The sequence below is a fragment of the Capricornis sumatraensis genome, chromosome 20, assembly GCF_032405125.1.
Source record: "Capricornis sumatraensis isolate serow.1 chromosome 20, serow.2, whole genome shotgun sequence".
Lineage (NCBI taxonomy): Eukaryota > Metazoa > Chordata > Mammalia > Artiodactyla > Bovidae > Capricornis > Capricornis sumatraensis.
Window position 1 is genome coordinate 51,891,368 of NC_091088.1, and position 24,929 is coordinate 51,916,296.

The 24,929-nt window shown below is 55.1% G+C and overlaps 2 protein-coding genes across 3 annotated transcripts; both read left to right on the forward strand.

The window, feature by feature from the left end:
* Window positions 1-817: 817 nt before the first annotated feature.
* KIRREL2 (kirre like nephrin family adhesion molecule 2) lies at window positions 818-9,955 on the forward strand. The gene is made up of 17 exons (XM_068993055.1): window positions 818-949; window positions 1,675-1,915; window positions 2,141-2,290; window positions 2,882-3,031; window positions 3,200-3,360; window positions 3,978-4,128; window positions 4,394-4,499; window positions 4,620-4,768; window positions 5,094-5,221; window positions 5,315-5,447; window positions 5,737-5,837; window positions 5,996-6,215; window positions 6,692-6,802; window positions 7,117-7,217; window positions 7,559-7,624; window positions 9,582-9,620; window positions 9,890-9,955. The coding sequence occupies exons 1-17, from the start codon at window positions 818-820 to the stop codon at window positions 9,953-9,955; spliced, it is 2,205 nt and encodes a 734-aa protein (XP_068849156.1).
* A 1,874-nt stretch (window positions 9,956-11,829) lies between these two features.
* On the forward strand, window positions 11,830-21,155 carry APLP1 (amyloid beta precursor like protein 1). 2 transcript variants are annotated; one of them, XM_068992866.1, is made up of 17 exons: window positions 11,830-11,958; window positions 12,797-12,940; window positions 13,754-13,886; window positions 14,115-14,227; window positions 14,460-14,593; window positions 14,706-14,890; window positions 15,346-15,476; window positions 15,850-15,924; window positions 16,800-16,958; window positions 17,042-17,170; window positions 18,679-18,778; window positions 19,677-19,784; window positions 20,043-20,069; window positions 20,259-20,329; window positions 20,561-20,623; window positions 20,756-20,899; window positions 21,001-21,155. In XM_068992866.1, the coding sequence occupies exons 1-17, from the start codon at window positions 11,830-11,832 to the stop codon at window positions 21,097-21,099; spliced, it is 1,944 nt and encodes a 647-aa protein (XP_068848967.1). In that variant the 3' UTR covers window positions 21,100-21,155. The 2 variants fall into 2 exon arrangements, with proteins under 2 accessions (XP_068848967.1, XP_068848968.1); XM_068992867.1 differs by having other exon boundaries at window positions 20,046-20,069.
* Window positions 21,156-24,929: the final 3,774 nt, after the last annotated feature.

Below are 24,929 nucleotides of genomic sequence, written 5' to 3' on the forward strand. Positions count from 1 at the left end.
CAGCTGGCCTCACGCCTCCTGGGGAATGGGCTGGGTGCACAGCTGGAGGTTCTGTCTTGGACTATCACCAGATGGTGTCCCTCAGGGCCCGGGCATGGGGCTGTCCGTTGCTGGGACCTTTAATTAGCACGAACCTTCCACCCTCCACCTTGGATGTTTTCCTTCTCTAGATGCTCCTGGGACCTCAAACTCTCCATCTTTCCATGCCTGTGGCCCCCAGAGAGCCAGGAAGGGGAAGTGATGTCAGGTGCCTGGAAAAACAGCCTTTCTACCTGCCTTCCACCCCCAAGACTCAGGAGTCCTGGCCATAAGCCCAGCCTATTTCAAAATCCAAGGGCTGAATCCCCAAAACAGAAGCCACTCAGACTCCAGAGTCCAGGTCCCTCCTTCCCAAGGACCTGGGGGTTCAGGCCTGCAGTCCTTCCCCCCTAGCCCCATACACACACACACACACACAGGACTTAGGGCAGATGTTCACTGTCGGCTGATTTTCAAATCCTCCGGGGCCTGTGAGGGGGTGGGAGAGAGATTGGTGGTTAAATCCACTGACTGTAAGACTTAAGAGCAGATTTTCTGACCTCAGGTCATCCTTTCCCAACTGCACTCTGCTTCAGGCAGGGGCCCTAGTTGAGTCCCCAACGCCTCAGAAATTCGGGGTTCAGGCCATTAGCTTCTCGGTCATCAGAGGTCTGAACGTCCTGGTCTTAGCATCCTGGGGTGGGGGGGGGGGCAGTGTCCATGTCCCTGCTATTTAGGGACACAAGAATCTGAGCTCAGAACAACGGAGTGTAGATCCCCAATCCCTACAGGTTTAAGAATGTCGTACCCAGGGTCCCAGGCCCCCAGTTTCCCCTCTGTCGGCTTCGGGTTCCACCCACCTGCCCCGCCAGCTGCGCAGCGCACCGCCGGCCTGCAGCGTGGGAACGCCCCAGCTGGGCGACATGCAGCCGTCAGGACAAGCTGCGCGGTTCCCAGCCTCCCTGCCTGACTCAGCCCGGGCACCGCCGCCTCCCAGCCGTCGCCCGGCAACCACTGCTGAGTGGGGCGAGGGGGTGGTCCAGAACTGCAGGGTCCTGGGAAAGGAGGGGCGGGGGTGCTGGATTCCTGGATCTTAGGACGAGCTGTGATTTGCAGCGGTAAAAAGGCAGGCATTGAAGGCGTTTTGAGGTGGGGAGAACTGAACTCTCTCTTCTCGGGGGTCCCAGCAGCCCCCCAGGCAAACATGGTGCCCTCTTCTTGACCCACAGGCCCAGAGGAGCCCCGGGCCCCGCCTCCCCAGGGCGCGGAAACTAGCGAGTCCCCAAGGGTTCCCATTTATAGCTGCGTTTCCACTCAGCGCGGTCCCTCCAGGACCCGGGTTGAGCAAGTTTCTTCCACTCCTTCCCCTCCCTCCTCCTCACCCCCAGCCATCCCCCAACCCCTGCAGGGTGCAGATGTCCAACCCAGACGGTACCCCCGGCTTCAACCCAGGTGTTCCAGCTCCCAGACCTTAAGGGGGCTGGAGTGTCCACCCGCTGGCAGGGACGCCGCCCTGAGTGCCCCCATTCATCCGCGTCGGGCCGCGGGAGTTTCTCAATGGGAAGAGGGCGGGTATCCCAGGGGGCGGGCCGGGGCGGGGCGAGTGGGAACCAGCCCTCCAGGGTCTCTCGGAGACCTGGCGCGCCGAACTGGCAGGCGTTTCAGAGCGGCGGAGCAGACGAGGGGACCTCCAGGTCAGAGAGAGGGGAGCTTCTAGCCTGGGGCGAAGAGTCAGGAGCGGAGGGGACTCCAGGCCAGAGTGGTGGGAAGTGTGCTCCGAGAAAGGAACTGGCAGGGAAGCCAGTGCAACAGCAAGTCCGCTGGATTTTGGGGGACACACTTAGGATGCTCGTGCCAGTACTCCTCGTCCTCTCCTTCTGCCTCAGGGGGCGTGCAGGTACCACGAGGGGCCGGGGCAGATACATACAGGGGAGGGTCGTTTGCCAGCTGTCGCTTTGCTGGGATAGATGGGGCTGAGGGTCCAGACTCCTGGGTCTGACGGAAGAGAACTCTGGGAGCCTGGGCTTCTGGGTCTGAGGGCAGAGCGGATTGGGGACTGGACTTCATCGGGAGCTCCTGACTATGCTAAGCTTGGCTCTGCTCCCTTGCCCCACTCTCTTAGGCCTGGCACCCCACTTTCTGCAACAGCCAGAGGACCAGGTAGTTCTGTTGGGAGACGAGGCCCGGCTGCCCTGTGCCCTGGGCGCCTACCGGGGACTGGTTCAGTGGACTAAGGACGGGCTGGCTCTAGGGGGCGAAAGGGACCTTCCAGGTGAGGCTTTACTATCTCTTCAGGGAGGGGCTGGCTCCAGGGTGAGGATGCTGGGCTTGAGCTACAACTGAAATTTCTAGTTTGACATTTTCAAGTTTAGGAAATTAATGGGCTCAGGGAAACATTTGGGTGTCTTGAATTTTCAGGATCTTCTTTGGAGCTGACCCATAGGGTTTGGAAATTTTTATTTGGATTGTAAAATAGTGCATCAGTGCCAAATAGCACATAAAACATAAATGGAAGATTTGTCAAATAATTCTAAAATAGATATCCGTGTAACGACTACCCAGGCCTGTTGCCAGCTCCCCAGAGGCCCTCCTTATTATTCCCTTCTCTCGTAGCTCCCTCCCTCCCTACTACCTACAGGTAGTATCTACTCTGATTCTTATGGCAATTGTTTTCTTGCTTTTTCTCCCCCTGAATTTATCATCCCCTTAAGTTTGTAGCGACACTGGACTGGGAAGGGATTAGAGTCTTTCTGGCCCAGCCCCCACTTTTGGTAGTGTCTTTCCAGTGTGAGATGCCTGGGGATGGAGGCCTGGGACCAGGAACTCAGAACCACAGTGTGACTGCCTCTGTCCCTGACCCCAGGCTGGTCCCGGTACTGGATATCAGGGAATGCAGCGAGTGGCCAGCACGACCTCCACATCAGACCCGTGGAGCTAGAGGATCAAGCATCATATGAATGTCAAGCGACACAAGCCGGCCTCCGCTCTCGACCAGCCCGACTGCATGTGCTGGGTGAGGACTCAGCCCACTTATCCTGTGGAGCCCGGGGGAGGGGGATTCACCACCCCGGGGAGCGGGAATATCAGAGTCTGGGGAGAACGAAGGAGAGGGCAGTTAGAGCTGGGAAGATCAGGGTCTCTAGGACCCGGATCCAGCTCCGACCCCAGATCCACCCTACAGTGCCTCCAGAACCCCCCCAGGTGCTGGGCGGCCCCTCTGTGTCTCTGGTTGCTGGGGTTCCTGCGAATCTGACCTGTCGGAGCCGTGGTGATGCCCACCCTACCCCTGAGCTGCTGTGGTTTCGAGATGGGATCCGGCTGGACGGGGCCATCTTCCACCAGGTTAGGTCCAAGTCTCTGTGCCAGCCCTTCCTTGCTCATTCTGGGAAATTCGGGGGTCCACTCAGACCACAGGCTCAGGCAGAGGAGAAGGGCATGAGAAGGCAGAGATTCAAGGCTTGGGATCCTTGGTATGTACTTAAGCATAGGAACTCTTAAGTCTAGACTGTGCGTGCAAGCTAAGTCACTTCAGTCGTTTCCGACTCTTTGTGATCCTGTGGTCTGCCAGGCTCCTCTGTCCATGGGATTCTCCAGGCAAGAATACTGGAGTGGGTTGCTATGCCCTCCTCCAATGGATCTTTCTGACCCAGAAACTGAAGCTGCATCTCTTATGCCTCTTGTATTGGCAGGCAGGTTCTTTACTACTAGTGCCACCTGGGAAGCCCCCATAGGGCTAGACTACCTGGGTTAAATCCTGGCTCAGTCACTTGTTAGTTGATTGATCTTAACTTCTCTGCCGCTCAGTTTACTTATCTGTACAGTGGAGTTAATAGTAGTTTGCCCATCTAGGATTACTGGAAGATTAAATAAAGGAATGTTTATAAATGCCTGGAAGAGTGACTGACATTAAGTACTACCTAAAGGTAGATAAAATCATCGTTATTATTCACAACCTACAGACCCCTTTGAAGGAAGGAACCATCGGGTCAGTGGAGAGCATCTTGTCTTTGACCCCTTCCAGCCATGATGATGGAGCCACCTTGGTTTGCCGGGCCCGGAGCCAGGCCCTGCCTGCAGGGAAGGACACAGCTGTCACACTAAGCCTGCAGTGTGAGTGCAATCAGACACTGGGCTTTGAGCCTGAGGTCCTTGGAAGAACCTGGGATCTGGATTTCAGGGCATGAGAAAGGCGGGGGCTGTGTACCTTGGTTCCCTGGGGGAACTGGGAACTGGAAGCCTAGACTGCTAGCTGAAAGGGAGAAGGGGACTGAGGATCAGACTCCTGGGGTGGAGGAGCTGAGAACTGGACTCCTAGGTCATCAGTGGAGGTGTTCCATGTCCTTGCCCACTACTGACCATTGACTTACCTCTACAGACCCCCCAGTGGTTACTCTGTCTGCAGAACCACAGACAGTGCAGGAGGGAGAGAAGGTCACTTTCCTATGCCAGGCCACAGCCCAGCCTCCTGTCACCGGCTATAGGTGAGGACTCAGGTCATTTCTCCCCAGCCTGGAGGACCAGCTTGGGGAGGACTGGGGCTAGAACCTGAGTAGGTGTGCCTGAGGAGCAAGGACAACAATAACACCCCACCATCTTCGCAGATGGGCAAAGGGGGGCTCCCCGGTGCTCGGGGCCCGCGGGCCAATGCTGGAGATAGTGGCTGACGCTTCATTCCTGACTGCACCGGTGTCCTGCGAGGTCAGCAATGCAGTGGGTAGCGCCAACCGCAGCACAGCGCTGGACGTGCAGTGTGAGCCGGGGCGGGGCCGTGGGTGTGGCCAAAGTGGGGCGAGCAGAATGGGACAGCGGCTACCATGAGGCGTGGCTACGAAGGGCTGCTGGGGATGGTGGGCCCGATGTAGGATTTAGGCGGGATTTGGCTGTGCTGGATCAGTGCCAAAGTGGAGCAGGGGCGGGGCGAGAGTGGGGCTGAGGCTTGTGGGCCGGACGTGCGCGCCGAGTTAACTGGGGCTTCAACCCAATGGTCCCTTGTGGGTGTCATTTCTGAGCGTCTGCTCCGGAGTCAGAAGTTGCATCCCTCCCTGGTCATGTGGCCCCTCTTCGGTCTCCTCCAGTTGGGCCGATTCTACAGGCAAAGCCGAAACCCTTGTCGGTGGACGTAGGAGAAGACGCCTCCTTCAGCTGTGTCTGGCGCGGGAATCCGCTCCCACGGGTAACCTGGACCCGCCGCAGGGACGCACAGGTGAGGCCAGATCTGGGGCTTGTGGCCACGGCTGGCAGTAGGGGAGGGACTTCCTCCCAAGGTCGTGCCCTTGACGCCCCTTCCCTTTCTCAGGTGCTGGCCTCTGGGCCCACGCTGCGTCTTCCCGCGGTGGGGCCCGAGGATGCAGGCGACTACGTGTGCAGGGCCGAGCCGGGGCTCTCGGGCCAGGGCGGTGGCGCTGCGGAAGCTAGGCTGACTGTGAACGGTGAGAAAGAGGTGCTCCTTAGTGGACCCAGTGGGTTCTGGGATAAGAAGTGGGCAGAGGGGATGAGGTCTAATGGGAGTGAGAGTGGCCATGAGAAGGGGTTGGGGGGCCTGGGGATTGCAGCTGGACCTACAAAAGGCTAGCCTCAGTAGGGTTCACGTGTGTCGAGAGGAGTGGGATGGTAGCTTGAGGTTAGTGGGGAGAGCGGAGGCCTGACCCCGCCAGCTCGAGAATGGGCTTTGGGGAGGGCGGGGCCTCTCCTCTGACTGGCCCCCCATCTCCACACCAGCTCCCCCAGTAGTGACCGCTCTGCACTCTGCGCCCGCCTTCCTGACGGGCCCCGCCCGCCTCCAGTGTCTGGTCTTCGCTTCCCCCGCCCCAGAAGCCGTGGTAAGGAAAGTCCCCGTTCTCATGACCCATCCGGCCACACGGACCTCCTAGACAGACTCCCCAAACCGCTGTGGTTACCTCTGACTTTTCCCAGACCCTGCCCACACCTTCTCGCCCTCCCGAGTCTCCTCAGTGACCTTCCTCTTTTGTGCCCCCAGGTCTGGTCTTGGGATGAGGGCTTCCTGACGGCGGGGTCACGGGGTCGGTTCCTGGTGGAGAACTTCCCAGCCCCAGAGGGCCTTGCGGGACAGGGTCCAGGCCTGATCTCTGTGCTACACATTTCGGGGACCCAGGAGTCCGACTTTCACAGGGGCTTCAACTGCACTGCCCGGAACCGATTGGGTGAGGGAGGCACCCAGGTCAGCCTGGGCCGTAGAGGTGAGATTCTGGGCCTGAAGACCCCAAATCTGAGGTTTTCAAACCCTCAAAATGCCACAGTTTCCAAACGGAAGACTCTCAAAGGCAGAGCCTTCAAACCTTGGGAGCCTCAAAACTAGGAGTCCCTTGAATCCTGAGATTCCACAACCCCAACAATAATTTAAATACAGAATCCTAAACTAAAAGACCTCTCACACTTAGGGACTCTAAAGAAGACAACCTCCAAATATAGAGAATTGCAAAGTAAAATACCTTCAAACTTTATGGCTTCTTAAAGTCAGGGAATCTAAACTTATGAAACCCCAAGTTCATGTGCTCTTAAACCCAGAGACCCCAAGCTAGGGGACTACTAAACTTGGGAATCCCCAAACTTGATGACCTTTGAGCAGAGGTTCCCTTACTCAAGCCCTGTTCCCCAGTTCCTGCTCAGTCATCTGCTCAGCCTCCTCAGGAACCCCCTCCCCTTCTTCCCACAGACTTGCTGCCCACTGTGTGGATTGTGGCCGGAGTGGCCGCCGTGGCCACGACTCTCCTTATGATCATCACTGGGGTGGCCCTCTGCTGCTGGCGCCACGGCAGGGGTCAGTGTCTGAGCCCCACCCCAGACCCCCACACAGGCCCTGTACACTGGCTGCTCTGGCCTTGGGGCTTGTCCCAGTCCTGCCTCTCCAGACTCACTTTGGGCTTGGCTCCCATTCAAAGCCTGGTTCCCAGCTCAAGCTCTAACTCCATCTCCTCAGGGTCACACCCCTCACCCTCCTCGGTCAGTGGTCTCTTTTGATTCCCAGCCTTCCAGCCTGATTTGCCCCAGTCCTCTCTCCTCCTGCTCACTGGTCTCCACAAACCGTGACCCAGCCCCATCACTTACCTTTGCCCTCACCTCCAATGTCCCTGGCCTCAGCCTCTTTCTCCAAGCAAAAGAACCTGGTGCGAATCCCAGGGAGCAACGATGGCTCCAGTTCCAGGGGCCCTGAGGAGGAGACAGGCAGCAGCAAAGATCAGGTAGGATGTGAGGGTCCCCAGACCTGATGGTACCTCAAAACCCAAATAATAACCCAGTCCCAGTTGTGATCCCCATCCCAATCGGGCCCCCGAAACTCAAATAGAGCCCTAGTCCCAACAGTGACCCTTAGATCCAAACGTCCCTCAAATCCAAGTATGCCCCATCCCAATTATTCCCTAGCCCTTTCCCTAGGGCTCCTTGTTGTCCTATGTCCAGACCCCAGCTCCCAGGTGCCCTTCGCCCTTCCTCCCTGGCCTCAGATGTTCAACTGAGGGTCTCTGGGGTCTGGCATCCCCTGCAGTGTAGTCTACACTCCCTCTCACTAAGCACTATACCCTAGGGCCCCATCGTGCACACAGACCACAGTGACCTGGTTCTAGATGAGGAGGGGGCTCTGGAGACCAAGGTGAGTGCTGGGAAAAGAGGGGCTCCCTTCACTGTGTCTCCAGCTCCCTCTCCACTTCTGTTCCCTCCTTTTTCATTCTGGCCCCTAGGTCCCTCTACCCACTTCTTATTTTTTAAATATTATCTATTTATTTGGTTGTGTTGGGTCTTAGTTGTGGCACGCAGGATCTTCGATCTTTGCTGCCGTATGCAGGATTTTTTTTTTTAGTTGTGACGTGTGAGATCTAGTTCCCTGATCAGGGATCTAACTGCATTGAAACCCTGCCTTGGCCTTCTGCATTGGGAACAGGGAGTCTTAGCCCCTGGACCAGCAGGGAAGTCCCCCTCTACCCAGTTCTTGCTGCCTCCTGGGCTGTCTCACCCACCTCCACAGTCTCAGTTGGTTTGTCTGCTGACTATGCCCATGTATCTGCCCCAGCCTTGGCTTGCATCTTGAGCCCCAGGTCAAGGTTATACCCTGACCTGTGCTTTCCCCATCAGAGGCCCACATCCCACATCAGGCCTCCTAGATGCCTCTCCCCGGTTGCTTCACCCAGGCCCCTTCTGCCTACCAGGTTCCACACTAGCTTCATATTTCCCCAAACTTGTCCTTCCTTTGGGGCCCCATTTTTTGGGGGCTCCAGTGACCGCAGTTCCCAGTCCAGAGCCCTTCTCTCTCTCTCTGCCTAGCAGATGCTAGTCTCTTGGCCTGAAACACTCCTTTCTTCACGTGTGCATGTATGCTAAGTTGTTTCAGTCCTGTCTGACTCCTTGTGACCCTATGGACTGCAGCCTGCCAGGCTGCTCTGTCCATGGGATTCTCCAGGCAAAAATACTGAAACGGGTTGCCATGCCCTCCTCCAAGGGATCTTCCTGACCCACGGATCGAACCCACATCTCTTATGTCTCCTGCATTGGCAGGCAGGTTCTTTACCTCTAGCACCACTTGGGAAGCCCCCTTTCTTCACATACCTACCTAATTCTCTCCATTATTCCTCTGGTGTCAGTTCAAACATTTCTTCTTCTTCTTTTGCTTTTAAGATTGATTGATTGATTGATTGATTGGCTGTGGTGGGCCTTTTGTTGCTTCCGGCAGGCTTCTCTCTAGTTGCAGAGAGCAGAGGCTACTCTCTAGTTGTGGTGTGTGGGCTTCCCATCTTGGTGGCTTCTTATATAGCAAAGTTCAGGCTCTAGGGCACATTGCAACACATGGGTCCAGTGGTTGTGAAGCACAGGCTTGCATGCTTCATGACACGTGGGATCTTCCTGGACCAGGGATCAAACCAGTGTCCCTTGCACTGACTGGTGGATTCTTAACCACTGGACCACCAGGAAAGCCCTCAAACATCTTTTGTGCTGGAAAACTTTTGCTTCTCTCCTCTTAGCCCCAATCATTCTGTTTCACCTGTCACAGCTATGACCACTGTGATCTAGGCTTCCCCACCGCAGTCTGAAGGTTCTCCCATCACTGTTCCAGTCACTCTGCCCGAATTTCCTCCATCGCATCCCTGACCCTTCCTGGTTCTGTCTGGTGACTCATCATTTCTCCTTTGACCTGCGATCTCCATGAAGATGGGACTAGGTCTATTCTAGAGAGAGATGTCTCCAGCAGCAGCACAGGGCATGACATAGAATCAAAGCCTCTGGGCTGTTGGGCAAATGCAAGAATGGATGTCTTGATTGATTTCCATTTCTCTCTCTTGTTCCCTCTGCATCTCCTTCCATACCACCATCCCTTGGCAGACCTCTGTCTCTGCCTTTCTCTGTCCATCTCTTTCTGTCTTTTCATCTCTTGTTACTGTTTTTGTGTCTCTTTGCCCTTCTACCAGTCTATATGTCTCTGGATTCTCTGCCTGCTCCTCCTTCTATCTTTTTGTCTCTCCCTAGGTATGGTTCTTTCTCAATGTCTCTCTCTATTCACTTACCATCACCCCTGTATACCCTCACATACCTTACCAAGTCCCATTTTGTCCCCTCAGGACCCAACCAATGGTTACTACAAGGTCCGAGGAGTCAGTGTGAGCCTGAGCCTTGGAGAAGCCCCTGGAGGAGGTCTCTTCCTACCACCCTCCTCCCCTCTTGGACCTCCAGGAACCCCTACCTTCTATGACTTCAATCCACATCTGGGCATGGTCCCCCCCTGCAGACTATATAGAGCCCGAGCAGGCTATCTGACCACACCTCATCCTCGAGCTTTTACCAGCTACATCAAACCCACATCCTTTGGACCCCCAGATATGGCCCCCAGCACTCCCCCCTTCCCATATGCTGCCTTCCCCACGCCCAGCCACCCACGTCTCCAGACTCATGTGTGACATCTCTCCCGCTGAAGAGTCCTGGGATCTTCAACTAGCGTAATGGATTGTCCTGATTTCTGAGTAACCAGAACAAACTGGCTATGGAACAAACCCTTCCAAAATTGAACCTTGAGGGGAGGGAAAGATCATTGCAGTTGCCTGGGTCATTGCAAGAAAGCCACTGGGCTTGCCTCTTCCTCTGTATAAAAGAGATTCAAGAGGGCAGATGGGCCCTTTGCAGAGGGATGGGGACAGGGGTTATGGGAGTTAGGGACAGAGAAGGAAATTGCTTCCAAACATTGAAAGAAGAGATTTCAAGATGGCCACTCACATTAAGAAGAAAGGCAACATAAAGCAGATCAAGATACAGGATCTGCCCTTGCTATCCCCGAGGGATACTTTGCTTCACCCATGGAATTGCTGCCAAAATGGCCATCCATTCCCTGGGAATCCAAGATGGCCACCATCTTGATTCTTTCTACCTTCCTTAAAGGCCCTGGAAGAACTGGACCCAAGAAGTAAGGACAAGGTGAGGGCTGTTGTGGTGGGAAGGGGGGAAGGAGTGCTGTTGGAATCTGGGAATGAGAATATTTATGTTCAATTAAAAAAAAAAGTTGCAAAGTGAATATCTTAGAAATCCCCTGGCATTATTACTGTCTATCAAGGAAGGGGTCCATTGAATCTGCCCCAAGGCCCTTCTTCTTACCCTAGACTACGAAGTGGCTGTAGAAAAAAAACATGAGCCACCCCACAGCCCTTTACTATCCACTGAGCACTCGTGCTGCAGTCGTGGGGTCGTAAAGAGTCAGACACGACTGAGTGACTGAACTGAAGTGAGCACTCTAAGCTCTTTTAAGATACATCTGGACAAACAAACTTATGCAGATGCACGCACATGACAGGATTGCCCCAGCCTGCTTGGGGAAGACAATTCTACACTGTATTTTGGGAAGAGAAGGAAGTGAACCCTGAAGGGGAGGCAGCAAAGGAGAGGCTAGGGGTGGGAGAAGAGAACTGTCCTGATCCTCAGAGCAAGAATGGGGGTTGACCCTTATCTTGAGGTGATGGGTACCTGACTCAGCTCATCCTCAAAGAAAGGGTCTGGGGGCTTTGGTTCATGCATCCTTGATCTAGGAATTAAAGGTCTACTTGACTAGGGCTCCTGGAAAGCAGAGGAGAAGGCCTGGACTTGTTGATCTTAGGGAGAAAGGGCTGAGGGCTTGGTCTCTGGTCCAGAGAGAGAAGGTGCCTGGGACCCAGACTCTTGGATCTGAGGGAGAAGAGGACTGGGTGTCAACTACTGTGGGGTTTTGTTTGTTTGTTTTTTTAAATCAAGCCATTTTATTGAACGGTTTCAGAGGAGGATCGAAAGGCTGGGAGAACAATGAGATCAGACCTCCTTTTCCTGGCCAGAATCTCCCTAGCTTCACAATCGTTTAAAGCTCAACTGCTGTGCTCTTGATTGAGGAAATTTTGGAGGCCTAGGACCTCAAGAGGATTTGGGGGTGGGGTCGGGGTTCCTGTGCTGGCGTCCCTGGAAGAGAAGAAAGACGTTTAATGAGGGTCTGGGTCCGAGGGAGGAGAAAACTGGATGTGACAGTCTTGGAGAACTCAAAATCCACAACTACGAAGCCTGTGACCCAGACTCCCGGGTAGGCCCTTCCATAGGCGGGACGCCTGGAGTCTCAAGGGGGCGGGGGCCTGGCGCAGGCTCCCACCCGGGGGTTCCAGGCTGCTCAGCTGTGCGCAAAGCTGCCACGCTATTGTCCTGGCCGGGAAGGCGGGGCCGGCGCGGGGCGGGGCTGGCGGCGCCGGCGCAGCTCGGGGGCGTCGGCGGAGGAGGCGGCGGCTGTGGCGCTGGGAGCTCCTGTCACCGCTGGGGCCCGGCCGGGCGGGAGTGCTGGAGACGTGAGGGCTCGAGGGCCCGGACATGGGGCCCGCCAGCCCCGCCGCTCGAGGTCTGGGCCCGCTGCTGCGGTTGCTGCCACTGTTGCTGCTGCTTCTGCGCGTGCAGCTCGCCGAAGGGAACCTGGCCGGTGGGAGCCCCAGCGCAGCCGAGGTGAGGCCCGGCCGGGCCCTAGGGGGTGGGGGAAGGGGCGGGACCGGGCCTCTGGACCCCGGGGCGGATAGGTCCGGAGCAGAAGGCGCAGTCTTTTCAGCCAGGTGGCCAGCCCTCAGGCGCCCCTAACAGCACTAGGCATTCAGAAAACCCTAAGTCCAGGCCCTAGCTCGTCCCGAAGTCTAGCCCCTTGAGACACTCTGGACCTAGGTGACTCAGCCCCAGCCCATCTGAATAGGACCCGCCGGGCAGCAAGGCACCTAGAGCCAAGAATCTGGGCCCTTTTTATCCTCGGGACCCATATGAAGGCTCCCGCAAGGCTCCCAGAACCCAGGAGGCTAGACCTCCAGTCACCGACCCCCCAACCCAGGATGTAGCTCTCCATCCCCCAAGGACTTAGTGTCCAGGCCTGCAGGGCCCTGAAGCCAGGCCTTGTGGTCTTTCCACTAGAGAATGATGCGAGTGTGAGCTAGGGGCGGAGGGAGGAGGGGCCAGAACGCCTGGGTTCTGGCCTTCTCCCCCGCCATTCAAGTTTAACCCCTTCGAGCTCCAGTGCGGCTGCGCTGGGGTGAGGGCGGGGCTTGTCTCCGCGGCAACAAGGCCGTGAGAATCCCGGGAGACCCCGAGTCGCCATAGCAACGGCAGAGCTGGGGCGGCCCCCGGCCCAATGGGAGCTGTTTCCCAGGGAACCAAACCTCCACAGAGGCGGGTGCGCGACGCTTGATGGAGGGGGCTGGTGCTGAGGGTGTGACCATCTGGGTCCTAGGGAGCAAAGGACCGGGGGACTCACATGTCAGCGTCCCCCGTGCCCTCGCTGATCCCTCCGCCCCACCCCCAGGCCCCAGGGTCTGCGCAGGTGGCTGGACTATGCGGGCGACCAACCCTTCACCGGGACCTGCGCACCGGCCGCTGGGAACCAGACCCACAGCTCTCACGACGCTGTCTTCGGGACCCGCAGCGCGTGCTGGAGTACTGCAGACAGGTAGGCGGGACCGACTGAGAGGGGCGTGGCCAGCAAAAAAGCGGGTCCAAGTTGGGACCCGGTTGCCCTTAAGAAGCTAGCCGTGCAAAGGCAAGGTCCGGGGAAATGAGGGGTTCAAGAAGGCATGGGAAACTAGGGGACATGGCCAACAAAGAGGCAAAGTTAGGATAGGACTTACCTGTTTTTGAGAAACTAGGTCAAGAAAAGAGAAGAACCATGCAAACATGGCCAGCTGAGGACAGTGTCCAGTGATGAGATGGAATTTAACAATGTGGTGGACACTTTAAAGAGCAGGTGTAGGTGGGCGTGGCAATTAAGAGGCGGGGCTAAGACAAAAAGACCTCGTGGACTCGAGTGACTCGGAAAGGGATGGAACCCAATGGGAGAGTGGAAAGCTAGGAGGTGTGGCTATGAAAAAGCAAGTCTAACACAAAAAGAAAGGATCCTGAGAGGCCAGAGGCGAGGCTTAAAGAAGGGTGGAATCTATGGGGAGATGAACTTGATTGGGGGAAGGGGCAGAAGCGACTAGAAAAGAGGTGGGCTTAGAAGGACAGCTTTGGGGTAATGGAGGGACCTTCATAGAGAAACCCGACAGGCAAAGGGGTGCAGCCTAAGGATGGAAGAGAGAGGTACTAAGGGGCGTGCCAGTGACGGGTGGGGCTTAGATATCTAAGTCCTGTTCTACTGAGAAGCAGGGCCTAGGGAAGAGTGGTTCTTTCGAATACTAGAGCCTTGAAAAGGGACACACCGGCGCAGGAGCGCACCTGGTAGGGGAGGGACAGAGGGCTAATCGCCCCGACTCGGTGCCCCCAGATGTACCCGGAGCTGCAGATTGCCCGTGTGGAGCAGGCGACGCAGGCCATCCCCATGGAACAATGGTGCGGGGGTGCCCGGGGTGGCCACTGTGCCCACCCCCACCACCAAGTTGTGCCTTTCCACTGCCTGCGTGAGTCACAGGCTTTCGGGTTGGGGAACGGAAGGTGGGGGGTTGGGTGGTAGTCCCCAGCGGGTGAGAGTATGGCCCTGGTCTCAGGCTCACATTAGGAAGCTAGGTGCCTGAGTCCACAGTGGGACAGAAGCCTCTGAGGATAAAAGATCTGGATTCTGGGGTGGGGGGAGTGGGTAGGGCTGGTGGCTATGGGAGTGTCTCACACCGATGCCGCCCATTTTCCAGCTGGCGAATTCGTGAGCGAGGCCCTGCTGGTGCCTGAAGGCTGCCGGTTCTTGCACCAGGAGCGCATGGACCAGTGCGAGAGTTCAGCCCGGAGGCAGCAGGAAGCACTGGAAGTAAGGACTCAGCCCCTCATCCTCCCACCCCTCCCGAGAACCCAGGATTCCAATCCCCTAACACCCTCCTCCTCCACAACCTGAGTCTGAGCCTCAGCCTGCTCTTCCCAGCGGGACAGAACCAGGAATCCAGGCTCCAAGCCCCATCAGGTCCTCAGACTCAGGCATCCAGGCTCCCCCTCCACCCTTCCTTACTCCCCAGTCCTGGTACCTATGCCCACTCTTCCCACAGGCCTGCAGCTCCCAGGGCCTCATCCTGCATGGCTCAGGCATGCTTTTGCCCTGTGGCACAGATCGGTTCCGAGGTGTGGAATATGTGTGCTGCCCACCTCCAGTGACCCCCAACCCATCTGGGACAGCAATCGGGTGAGTGAGAAGGAACCTTCCAGGCCCAGTCCTCCAGGCTCCTGAGGCAGGAGATGGAAGCCTGGGGACCTGGACCCAGGTTCTTATTTTCTTGGGTCTTCTGCTCCCTCAGTGACCCCTCCACCCGGTCCTGGCCCCCGGGAGGCAGAGTTGAGAGGGGTGATGACGAGGAAGAGGAGGAGTCCTTCCTGCAGCCAGTAGATGATTACTTTGTGGAGCCCCCACGAGCTGAGGAGGAGGAGGAGGAGGACAGAGTCCCACCCTCAAGCTCCCAGACCCCTGCAGGGGTCAGCAAAGGTGAAGCCATCTCTAAACCCCACCCTCTCCACCCTAGAAGGAGGATGATTTAAGAGAGCTTTGGTGTAGGGGCATTTGAGAAGGGACCTGCTGGGGAGAAGCCCTGTGGGGGGAAATGGGAGGGATGGAAATGGCTTTGGATAAAGTAGAGGTGGAAGGGCCACCCTGTGAGGAAAGCAAAGGGTAAGGGTGGTTTGGGAGTACTCAGGAGTGAAGGAGCCATTTGGTATGTCTGAAGGATTATTTGGTGGAAAGCTTGAAGGATAGTGTGATAGATTCCCAAACTTTGCAAGAACAGGTCCAATTCAGAACCACATCTGTGATGCCAGGCAGCAGCTATGGTTGAAGTGAACACACAGGGGTCTCCACTGCGCTCTAGGAAATGCAGTTCTCTGGGAAGGGAAGCTGACCTGGAGCTGGGCTTCAGGCTGACTCCTGGATTCCCGGCCTTGCAGTGACTCCCACCCCGAGACCCACAGATGGTGTGGACGTGTACTTTGGCATGCCTGGAGAAATCAGTGAGCATGAAGGCTTCCTGAGGGCCAAGATGGACCTGGAGGAGCGCAGGATGCGCCAGATTAATGAGGTGATGGTACTGGGGGCCCCAGGATCCCCCATAACACAGAGCTCCCTAATTACCAGGAAATTGCTCAGGGACACATTGAGACTACCTCTCAAGGTTCCCCCAGCCTCCATCATCCCCCAGCCCTCCACCCACCCCTAAGATGACCAAGGATCCCCAAGCCACCTAGAGTCCCATTGAGACACCGCCAGATTCCATGGACACTCTGATGCGTGGTACTCTTCCACTTTAAATGCCTCCCGAATCCTCTCTCTCTTGGTGATCCAAGAGGCCGCGGGACTTAAGGGATCTGGAGACTCTGAAGAAGGATGGGATGTGGGGACTTAACTGGGTACAGCTGAGTGGCTTCTAGGATCCTGAAGCTCCCCTTTCCCAGGTGATGCGTGAGTGGGCCATGGCTGACAACCAGTCCAAGAACCTGCCTAAAGCTGACAGACAGGCCCTGAATGAGGTAGGACAGCCTCCAGAGTGTCCTGCTTGGGTACTTGGGCCTATCCACTACCTGGGGTGTAATGAGCTTCAGCCTGGCTCAGGCTTTTTCCGGCCTCTTTCAGTTTCACCTCTTCCTACTGATACAGGCTTCTCCTGGCCCCACCCCTACCCTTGGCTCTGCCTCTCTTGACCTACATCCAATCTGACTTTGCTTTCCTCTTCCTCCTCCTCCCACTGGCCATATTTTACCCTGTCTTAACCTGATCCTAACCTCTGAGGGCTGGCTCTGGAGACCTCTCCCAAGCTGGGGCCCGCAGACACAGCCAAGTCCTTTTCAGCCTCTCTCTGATGCTCAGCCCTGCCCCCCCACCCCCGACTCTGGTCCTGCCCCTCTCATCTCACTTTTACCCAATCCCTCCTCAGTAGACCCAGCCTCATCACTCTCCCAGCCACCTCTCTCAGCCTCACCTTGGCACGGCCCTACCCTGTGTAGACCCAGCTCAGCTTAGCCCCATTCCCTGACTCCTGCCCCCGCTCCACTCAGGCTTATTTAGTTAACAGCCTGTCTCCAGAGGGCCCTGCCCAGGCCTAAGGCCACCTTTCCTGCAATACTTGGTCCCTTTCAGCTTCACAGGCTCTGTTCTTACACTCTTCCTACCGATACAGTGGGCTTCACCCGGGCTCCCAGTAGAGCTGGTTCTGCCCCTACTCTACCTGGCCCCTCCAGCCAGTCTCCTGTCTTCCAGTCCCACCCCAGGTCGACTCTGCCTAGGCCTGGATCCACGGCATCCCACCCCACTTATGGTCCAATAGCCCTCCCTTTCCAGACTTCCTTTGACCTGGGTTTCATCCAGCTGGGCCTCTTACCTGACCCTGTGCCCACCCCGTCACCAGCACTTCCAGTCCATCCTGCAGACCCTGGAGGAGCAGGTGTCCAGCGAGCGACAGCGCCTGGTGGAGACCCATGCCACCCGAGTTATTGCCCTGATCAATGACCAGCGCCGGGCCGCCTTGGAAGGTTTCCTGGCGGCGCTGCAGGGGGATCCGCCTCAGGTACGGGAGCCGTGGGGGGTGGGCGGAGGGTAGAGGGTGGAGAGGGCTGGGACGGGCCTGGGCAGCCTCTATCCCTTCCACAGCCGGAGCGGGTCCTGCTGGCCCTGCGGCGCTACCTGCGGGCTGAGCAGAAGGAGCAGAGGCACACACTGAGGCACTACCAGCACGTGGCCGCCGTGGACCCCGAGAAGGCCCAGCAGATGCGCTTCCAGGTGCTCAGCTCTTCCAGCTCCAAACGCTCTGCCATCCCTCGGACCTTGGTCTCTTGGATCCCATCCCTCAGATGCTTCTCTTGCCCCTCAGACCCTCTTTCTTTTTTAGCAGTTCATTTATGCATCTGTCTCTGTGGGGCTGAGCTGGGTCTTTGTTGCTGTGCAAGGGCTTTCTCTAGCTGTGGCGAGTGGGGGCTGCTCTTCCTCGTGGTGCTCGGGCGTCTCACGGCAGCGGTTTCTCTTGTTGTGGAGCACAGGCTCGAGGCGTGCGGGCTGCAGTAATTATAGCCCGGGGGTTCAGCAGTTGTGGTGCGCCAGCCCAGCTGCCTCAGGGCATGTGGGATCTTCCCAGACCAGGGATCGAACCTGTGTCCCCTGCATGGGCAGGTGGATTCTTAACCACTGGACTACCAGGAAGTCCCTCAGACCCTCTATCTGCCCCTTGGACCTCCTTCCTCTCCCTGGATCCCCCCTTCTGTGCCTGGGACCCATTCTAATCCCTCAGATCCCTAGTTCCTGACCCTGGAACACTGCCTCCACCACCCCCTGTGCCTCTGACCCCTTTCTTGTTCTTGAATTCCCACTTGCTGCCCTTTGGATTCTTATTTCCTGTCCTAGAATCCCCCTCCTGTGCCTGGAACCCTGTTCCCGTCCCTCAACGCTCCTGCTTCCCTAACTCTGCTTGTTTCTCCCTAAAACCCCTGTTTAGTGCCTTTGGATCCTAATTCTTATTTTTCGGATACTCTCTTCCTGTCCAACAATACTGATTCCATACTCTTGAGCTCCAGGCCTTGCCCTTGAACCACATCATTTCTAACTTTTTATAATGAATTATATTTATTTATTTTTAATTATAACAAATTATAATTTATTTATTTTAAAATTTATTTATTCATTTATTTTTAATTATAGCAAGTTATAATTTGTTTAAATAGAAACAAATTATATTTATTTATTCTTAATTTTTGGCCACACCCTGTAGCACATGGGGTCTTAGTTTCCTAACCAAGGCTCAAACCCACATATCCTGCCTTGGAAGGCACAGTTAACCATTGGACCACCAGGGAAGTCCCCACATGACTCCAATTCTACTTCCTTCTCCAGACCCCCTCAAACCTTGCTTCCTACTCCTCAGACCCTACTTTCTGCCTCTCCCCCAACTCATCTCCTCTTGCTGTCTTCTATACCATAGTCATACCCTAGACTCACCGTGCCTCCTGTGCCCAGCTTTTCCTAGCAGCTACTCCTTTTCCTTCTTCCTTGCTTTCCTTCCCAAGACTCTCACCTCCTGTCTCCCATCCATCTTTTCCTTTTCATTGTATTTTGCTTCTCTTCATCCAGTTTCCCACCCCCTATGGCCCAATTCCTGGCCCCTGTACCCTCCTTCCTGTCCATTGTAGGTGCTACTATTCCTGGGACCCTCCTGACCTTCCTCCTTCACCCTGCCTCAGTTTCCCCTTCTGTAGCCCACACGGCTCAGTTCATCCCTCACACTCACTCCCCAACAGGTGCAGACCCACCTTCAGGTAATTGAGGAAAGGATGAATCAGAGCCTGGGGCTGCTTGACCAAAACCCCCGCCTGGCTCAGGAGTTGCGGCCCCAGATCCGTGAGTGCCTGACCATGAGCCCCCAACCTTTGACTCCCCTGCCATTTCAGTTATCTATTCCTATGTAACAACCATCCCCCCACCCCGACACACACACACAAACTTAGTGGCTTAAATCAGTCATTTTCACTGCTCATGATTCTGCCATCTGGGTTGTGCTGGGTGCTTCTTCTGTGGGTCTTGTCAGTAGGCAAGCGTGTAGCTACCTTGGGCTAGCAGGTCAGCTAGGAGCTAGGACTCTGGCACGAATGAGCCTCCCTCCCTCCAGAGAGGCCTCTCTTCTCCATGGAACCCTTTCATGCGGTCTCTCCAGCAAGGCACATGGACTTCCGTGGTGGTTCAAGCTCCCCAAAGCACCGAAGTAGAAACTGTCAGGTCTTCTTAAGACCTGGGCCCACTTGGTTAAAGCAAGTCACAAACCCAAGCCAGATTTACACTGTGGGATCTATTCAAAGGCGTGAATACCAGGAAGTGCAACCCCCCCAGGGCCCCTAGATCTATTGTAACTTCCTCCTGGCTCTCCCTAATTCTCCTGCTCTGTAAGGAGGCCATTCTCTATTTATTTGGCTACACCCTGTCTTTGCTGTGGCATGCAGGATCTTTAGTTACGGCACGTGGCCTCTTAGTTGCAGCATGTGGATTCTAGTTCTCTGACCAGGGATTGAAACTGGACCCCTACATTAGCCACTGAACCACCAGGGAAGTCCTGAGGAGGCCGTTCTCTTGAACTTCAACCTCGCTTCTCCAACATTCAGCTCCCTGTTTTCCCACATCTCACATATGGCTCCCCCCAATCATGCTGTTGTTAGGGTGCCATTCATTCACCCTAACAGGCACCATCCTGTTTTGGGGATCCCTGTGTTCATGAAACCACCCCCTCTCTGCATGTTCCACTCAGAGGAACTCCTCCACTCTGAACACCTGGGCCCCAGTGAGCTGGAAGCCCCTGCCCCAGGGGGCAGCAGTGAGGACAAGAGTGGGCTACAGCCCCTGGATCCCAAGGGTGGTAAGTTACCCCAAATGCACATAACTGCGGACCTTGGGGGCCAGGCCCTCAATCTCAATTCTAATCCCCTAAAGTCTGGAGGTGTCTTAGCCACCGGGTGAGCAGTAGAGGGTGGGAAGGAATGTCTAAGGTTTGGAGGCCTCTGGAGGGTCCTCGATCCTCCTTCCTCGGCCCCCGGGAGGGGGTGTCCCCACACTTTCTTCAGTGATGCTCTCCTCTCTTCACGGTTCCGCCTGTCTTGTCTCCTCTGGCTGCCAGCAGATACCCCCATGGCCCTTCCCAAAGGTGAGTAGCTCACAGAGTAGCCCCTGGTCACCACATCCCTCTGAGTCCTTGAGCCCAGAGTGGAAAAGGGCCCACATACTGGGAACCCCAGGCCTCCTGGCGTGGGGTCTGGTGCCCCTCTGACCCCTTCCTCAGGCAGGGGTATCACCATTCTGGACTCTCAGGAATGAGATAGGATTTGGGGGTTAGGGTCCACAGAACAAGATGCCGCATCCTCCGGGAAAGACAAGATGACTCCCCTGGAGCAGTACGAACGGAAGGTAAGCCAGTCAGACCTGTGGGCACCTGAGGCAGGGCGGGAGGGGGTCCTGGATTCTTAGGTCTTCAGGAGGAGCACGCGGGGGGCTTGAATTCCTTGGCCTCGGAGGGAAGAAGGGACTGAGGAGTTGCACTTCAGGGTCCTAGGGGAGAAGAGGGCGGGGGGATGCCCTGCTGGGCCCAGGGGAGGAGTTGGCTTGAACCCAGACTCCTGACACCTCCTACTCCCCCAGGTGAATGTGTCCATTCCAAGGGGCTTTCCTTTCCACTCATCGGAGATTCAGAGGGACGAGCTGGTAAGAGGAGGAATATTCAGGGTACTTAGGGGGAGAGGTGAAGAGGTCAGTGGCTAGACTGTGACTCCCAAAGCCACACAGGGCCCTGGTCAGCCTCAAAGATGACCCCGGTGCCCTCTCCTCCCACTGCAGGCCCCAGCTGGCACAGGCGTGTCCCGAGAGGCCGTGTCCGGTCTGCTGATCATGGGAGCCGGCGGGGGCTCCCTCATCGTCCTCTCCCTGCTGCTCTTGCGCCGGAAGAAGCCCTATGGGGCCATCAGCCATGGAGTGGTGGAGGTAAGGGGCACAAAGACCTGGAGTGGGGAGGAGCCCCAGAGCCTGGGAGATCTGTGGTTGGGTCCCTACAGCCCACTTTCCCACCCCTGCCCCCATTGCAGGTGGACCCCATGCTGACCCTGGAGGAGCAGCAGCTCCGTGAACTGCAGCGTCATGGCTATGAGAACCCCACCTACCGCTTCCTGGAGGAACGACCCTGAACCAACCCCCTTCACCCCTTCAGCTGAGCCCAGACCTTCCCTCTTCCTGGAACCCCTGAACCCTAACTCCCAGCCTGGGGGAGAGGGTGAAAAAGTTCATTTCAGACCCTTTGTGATGGGGCTGGAAATTCTTATTTCCCGTTTCCAATTCCAAATTCCATCCCTAAGAAATCCCTGGGTATTCCCAGCTGCCCTCCCCACCTCCTTGAGACCTCCTCACTTTAATTTATTTTGTACATTAATTTATTGTCCTTAAGGTGACCAGCAGCTTGGTCCCAGTGTCTGTTGTTCCCTGGAATTCATCCTCCCCTGTGTCCTCCACTAATATCCCAATAAAGTCCTCTTCCCCACCAGGCCATCCTTTGTCTGTCTGGGGGAATGAGGGTGTAATCAGTTCTGGACATTGGTGTGCAGCCCCACCCAGACCTCCTTCACATTTTTAAACTGTGTGCTTAGTTACTCAGTCGTGTTGGACTCTCTACAACCCCGTGGACTGTAGCCTGCCAGGCTCCTCTGTCCCTGGGATTTTTTAGGCAAGAATAGTGGAGTGGGTAGCCATTTCCTCCTCCAGAGGATCTTCCCAACCCAGGGATGGAACCTGCCTCTCCTGTGTCTCCTGCTTTGGCAGGCGGATTCATTACCACCCGGGTAGATCTTTAAATTTGGGCGGGACCTTGGAAGGGGGCGGGGTCCAGAATCTAGGATAGGCTCTCCCGCCCACCCAGGAGCTTTCCGTGGTACTGAATGGACTGCCCCTTCTAGGCCAGTATCAGCTTGGTTTCAGCAAGGACTCAGAGGAGACTTTGCAAATTTCCCCTGCCTTCTGCTCATACACAGTCACATACAACATCCATCCCTGACCTGTGAGCTCAGTGAAGGACAGGGAATCTTGAACCGTACTTCCCATTCCTAAGTCTTCATCCCTTCTTGGGGAGGCGATAGGAATCCCCCTGGAGTGTGGAAATTCAACCACGTGTCCCAGTAAGGCTTATGTGTTGTCTGCGAGTGCATCCCATTTTGTGACATGCCAGAGCTATCCCTCTATACTTGTTTCAAGACGGTTGTTATGAGGATTAAAAGGAGTAATGTTTGTTGAGACATTGGAATTGTGCCTAGCACTTCGTATTTGTTGAATAAATTCTAAAATGACATGGGAGCAAACTCATATAGTACCCTGTGGCAGGCACTGATCCAGGGCTTTACATGCATTGGCACACTTAATCACCCCATGAAGTAGGTACTACAACTATCCTCATTAATAGATTAGGAAATGGAGGCAAAGAAATATTTCATTACATTCTCAAGGTCGCCATTTAGGAAGTGTTGGAGCTAGAAATTCAACCCAGAAAACCTGGCTCCAGTGCCCACACTCTTGGCCATTTTGCTAACCTCCTGGCTAATAATCCATGTATGTCCCATATGGTGTTCAGGTTGCTCACTGCAAAATTTCAAGTGGTACCATTCATCTCCTACCAGGCTCCTCTGTCCATGGGATTTGCCAGGCAAGAGTACTGGAGTGGGATGCCATCACCTTCTCCACCTAGACACTGCAGATTGCATTTTTACCACAGCTTCCCAGCAGATGGCAGTAATATGTTGTGTCCCAATATCAGGATAGCACAATTTTCTGACAGACCTAAGGGAGGGAGCAGTATTTCTATTTTTCCCAAAGGACCAATGAGCTCACATTGGTGAGCTCTACATAATATATATATATAAATATAGGTCGTGTATATTAAATATAGACGTGAAAAGTATTGGGAGAAAGATGTCTACATGATGCAAGTTGGATACAATGTTACAGTTTAAGAAGCAGTTTCTGGGACTTCCCTGGCGGCCCAGTAGTGTGACATCGTGCTTCCACTTAAGGGGGCACGGGTTTGATCCCCGGTTGAAGAACTAAGATCCCACATTCCTTGCAGTGTGGTCCAAAAAAGAACCCATGATGTTAGAAACATCATTCTGATCTGGTTTTAACATCAGGTCAGAAATCTATAACTAGCACTACAATCAGGGGGAAACCTGCCTTTCTATTTTCAAAGCCAAGGGTGATTAACAGGCAAACACTGGGTAAGGAGCTCTGAGCAGGTGGGATAGAAAATGAAAGGCCGTTTTGCTCAATATGCTCGGTGCATAATTCCTTAAGAATATTTGCATTTTAATGGATATACTTGAGTAATTAGTTTAAAAACACAGTTTTATTGAAATTCCAGCAGGAAAAATAACTTTACTATTGCTTATTTGATGCTCTTGTGTCCCTAAGCCACTCTTATTTTCCCATTGAAAGCAATTTAATTCTTCTTTTACTAAAGCAGTTTTCTTAGAGATATGTTGGGCTTCCCAGGTGGCTCAGTGGTAAAGAATCTGCCTGCCAGAAGAAAATGGCAACCCACTCCAGTATCCTTGCCTGGAAAATTCCATGGATGGAGGAACCTGGTGGGCCAGAGTCCATAGGGTCACAGAGTCGGACACAACAGAGCGCAACAAACACACATACAGACATGTTATCGTTAGCGGTGTCTGTGTGTGTGAATGTGTGTGTTTTGAAACATGTTGGGATACATATATGTCAACAGAATCTAAGATACTATCAAAAATAAATATCATTATTTTGTGTACCACAAAGGAAAAACATGCTGACATTAAACTAGGTCACATAATTGACTGTAAGATGAATTCCTGTTAAGTTCTCCTTAGAACTGATGAAATATGACATATTTCTATGAATTTTTCATGGGTCAGCTGCCAGTATGTGAGTACACACAGAGGCGCTGACGTGCTGGTGCCAAGCAGCTGATGTGGGAGGCTTGCACTGGCACCGCCAATGACCTCACCTCCGTCTTCTTGTCCTTGGGTAGTACCCTCCTCCCCACAGATTCTGGGCTTGGCCACGTGACGGACTTTGAGCAGTGTGGTGTCTGCAAGCATGGTGTGAGCAGGGGCTTGTTCTCTTGGAGTTACCATGTGAAGGGATCCTCCTACCCTCCTGGAGGGACCAGAGAGATGCTCAGTTCACTCTCAGGGGTTTCAGCCATCTTGCCCAAACTCTGAGACATGAGTGCCATTGCCCAGCCCAAGCAGGCCTCCAGCTGACTGCAGCCACACGAGTGACCAAAGCAAGATAGCAGAACTGCCCAGCTCAGCCCTGCCCAGCCTGCAAACTCATGGCCATAAAAAGCGGTGGTTGTTTTAAGCCTTAGGTCTTGGGGTAGAGACACTGGCCCGCACCCTCAAATGTGCTTGGTTTGCTGTCTGTGAGAGGCTCCAAGCAGTGGGGGCTAACGTGGGTCAGAGGGCTTTCTGGAGGGATGAGACTGGAATGGAGGCCAGAGCAGAGGCTGTGGGGCAGATATGAGAAGAGGCATTGTGGACCAGGCCTTCTGTCTTTAGTTAAGGTTTCTCCAGAAGCAGAGGCTGAGGCAAGGATTTGAGGACATGATTACCTGAAAGGGGTGGAAAATACTGGTGGAGAAAGCAGGAAGTGGCACAGAAAAGGGAAAAAGCTGCCACAAAAGGGCATGTTAGCAAGCCAGAACCACTGAGTAGAGAACTGGAGGTTCATCCCATCAGGGAACTTTGAAAGCCCGTGTAGAACACATACAGTTAACCCCACTGATGCGGTGGGCCTGGAGTATTTACATACCATCTCCCTTCAGTCACTGGTTGAGGGCTACTGGAGTGGGAAGACGCAAAGCGGGCACCAGTGGTCTGAGAAGGCCCACAGGCAAAGATTCGCGTGCTGGCCCTGGCCGTCAGACCAGGCGTTGAGCGGGGAGGGTGACAGGATGTGGACTTGGCCCCCCCACGGTGTCTGCTACAACAGCCCACCC

Coding starts and splice junctions, on each gene's coding strand:
- APLP1 (XM_068992866.1), top strand. CDS start 11,830: ATGGGGCCCGCCAGCCCCGCCGCTCGAGGTCTGGGCCCGCTGCTGCGG. Junction 12,941..13,753: donor TGCTGGAGTACTGCAGACAG/GTAGGCGGGACC, acceptor CGGTGCCCCCAG/ATGTACCCGGAGCTGCAGAT. Junction 14,891..15,345: donor CCCTGCAGGGGTCAGCAAAG/GTGAAGCCATCT, acceptor CCGGCCTTGCAG/TGACTCCCACCCCGAGACCC.
- KIRREL2 (XM_068993055.1), top strand. CDS start 818: ATGTCGTACCCAGGGTCCCAGGCCCCCAGTTTCCCCTCTGTCGGCTTC. Junction 950..1,674: donor CAGCTGGGCGACATGCAGCC/GTCAGGACAAGC, acceptor CCGAACTGGCAG/GCGTTTCAGAGCGGCGGAGC. Junction 4,500..4,619: donor CCTCCTGTCACCGGCTATAG/GTGAGGACTCAG, acceptor CCATCTTCGCAG/ATGGGCAAAGGGGGGCTCCC.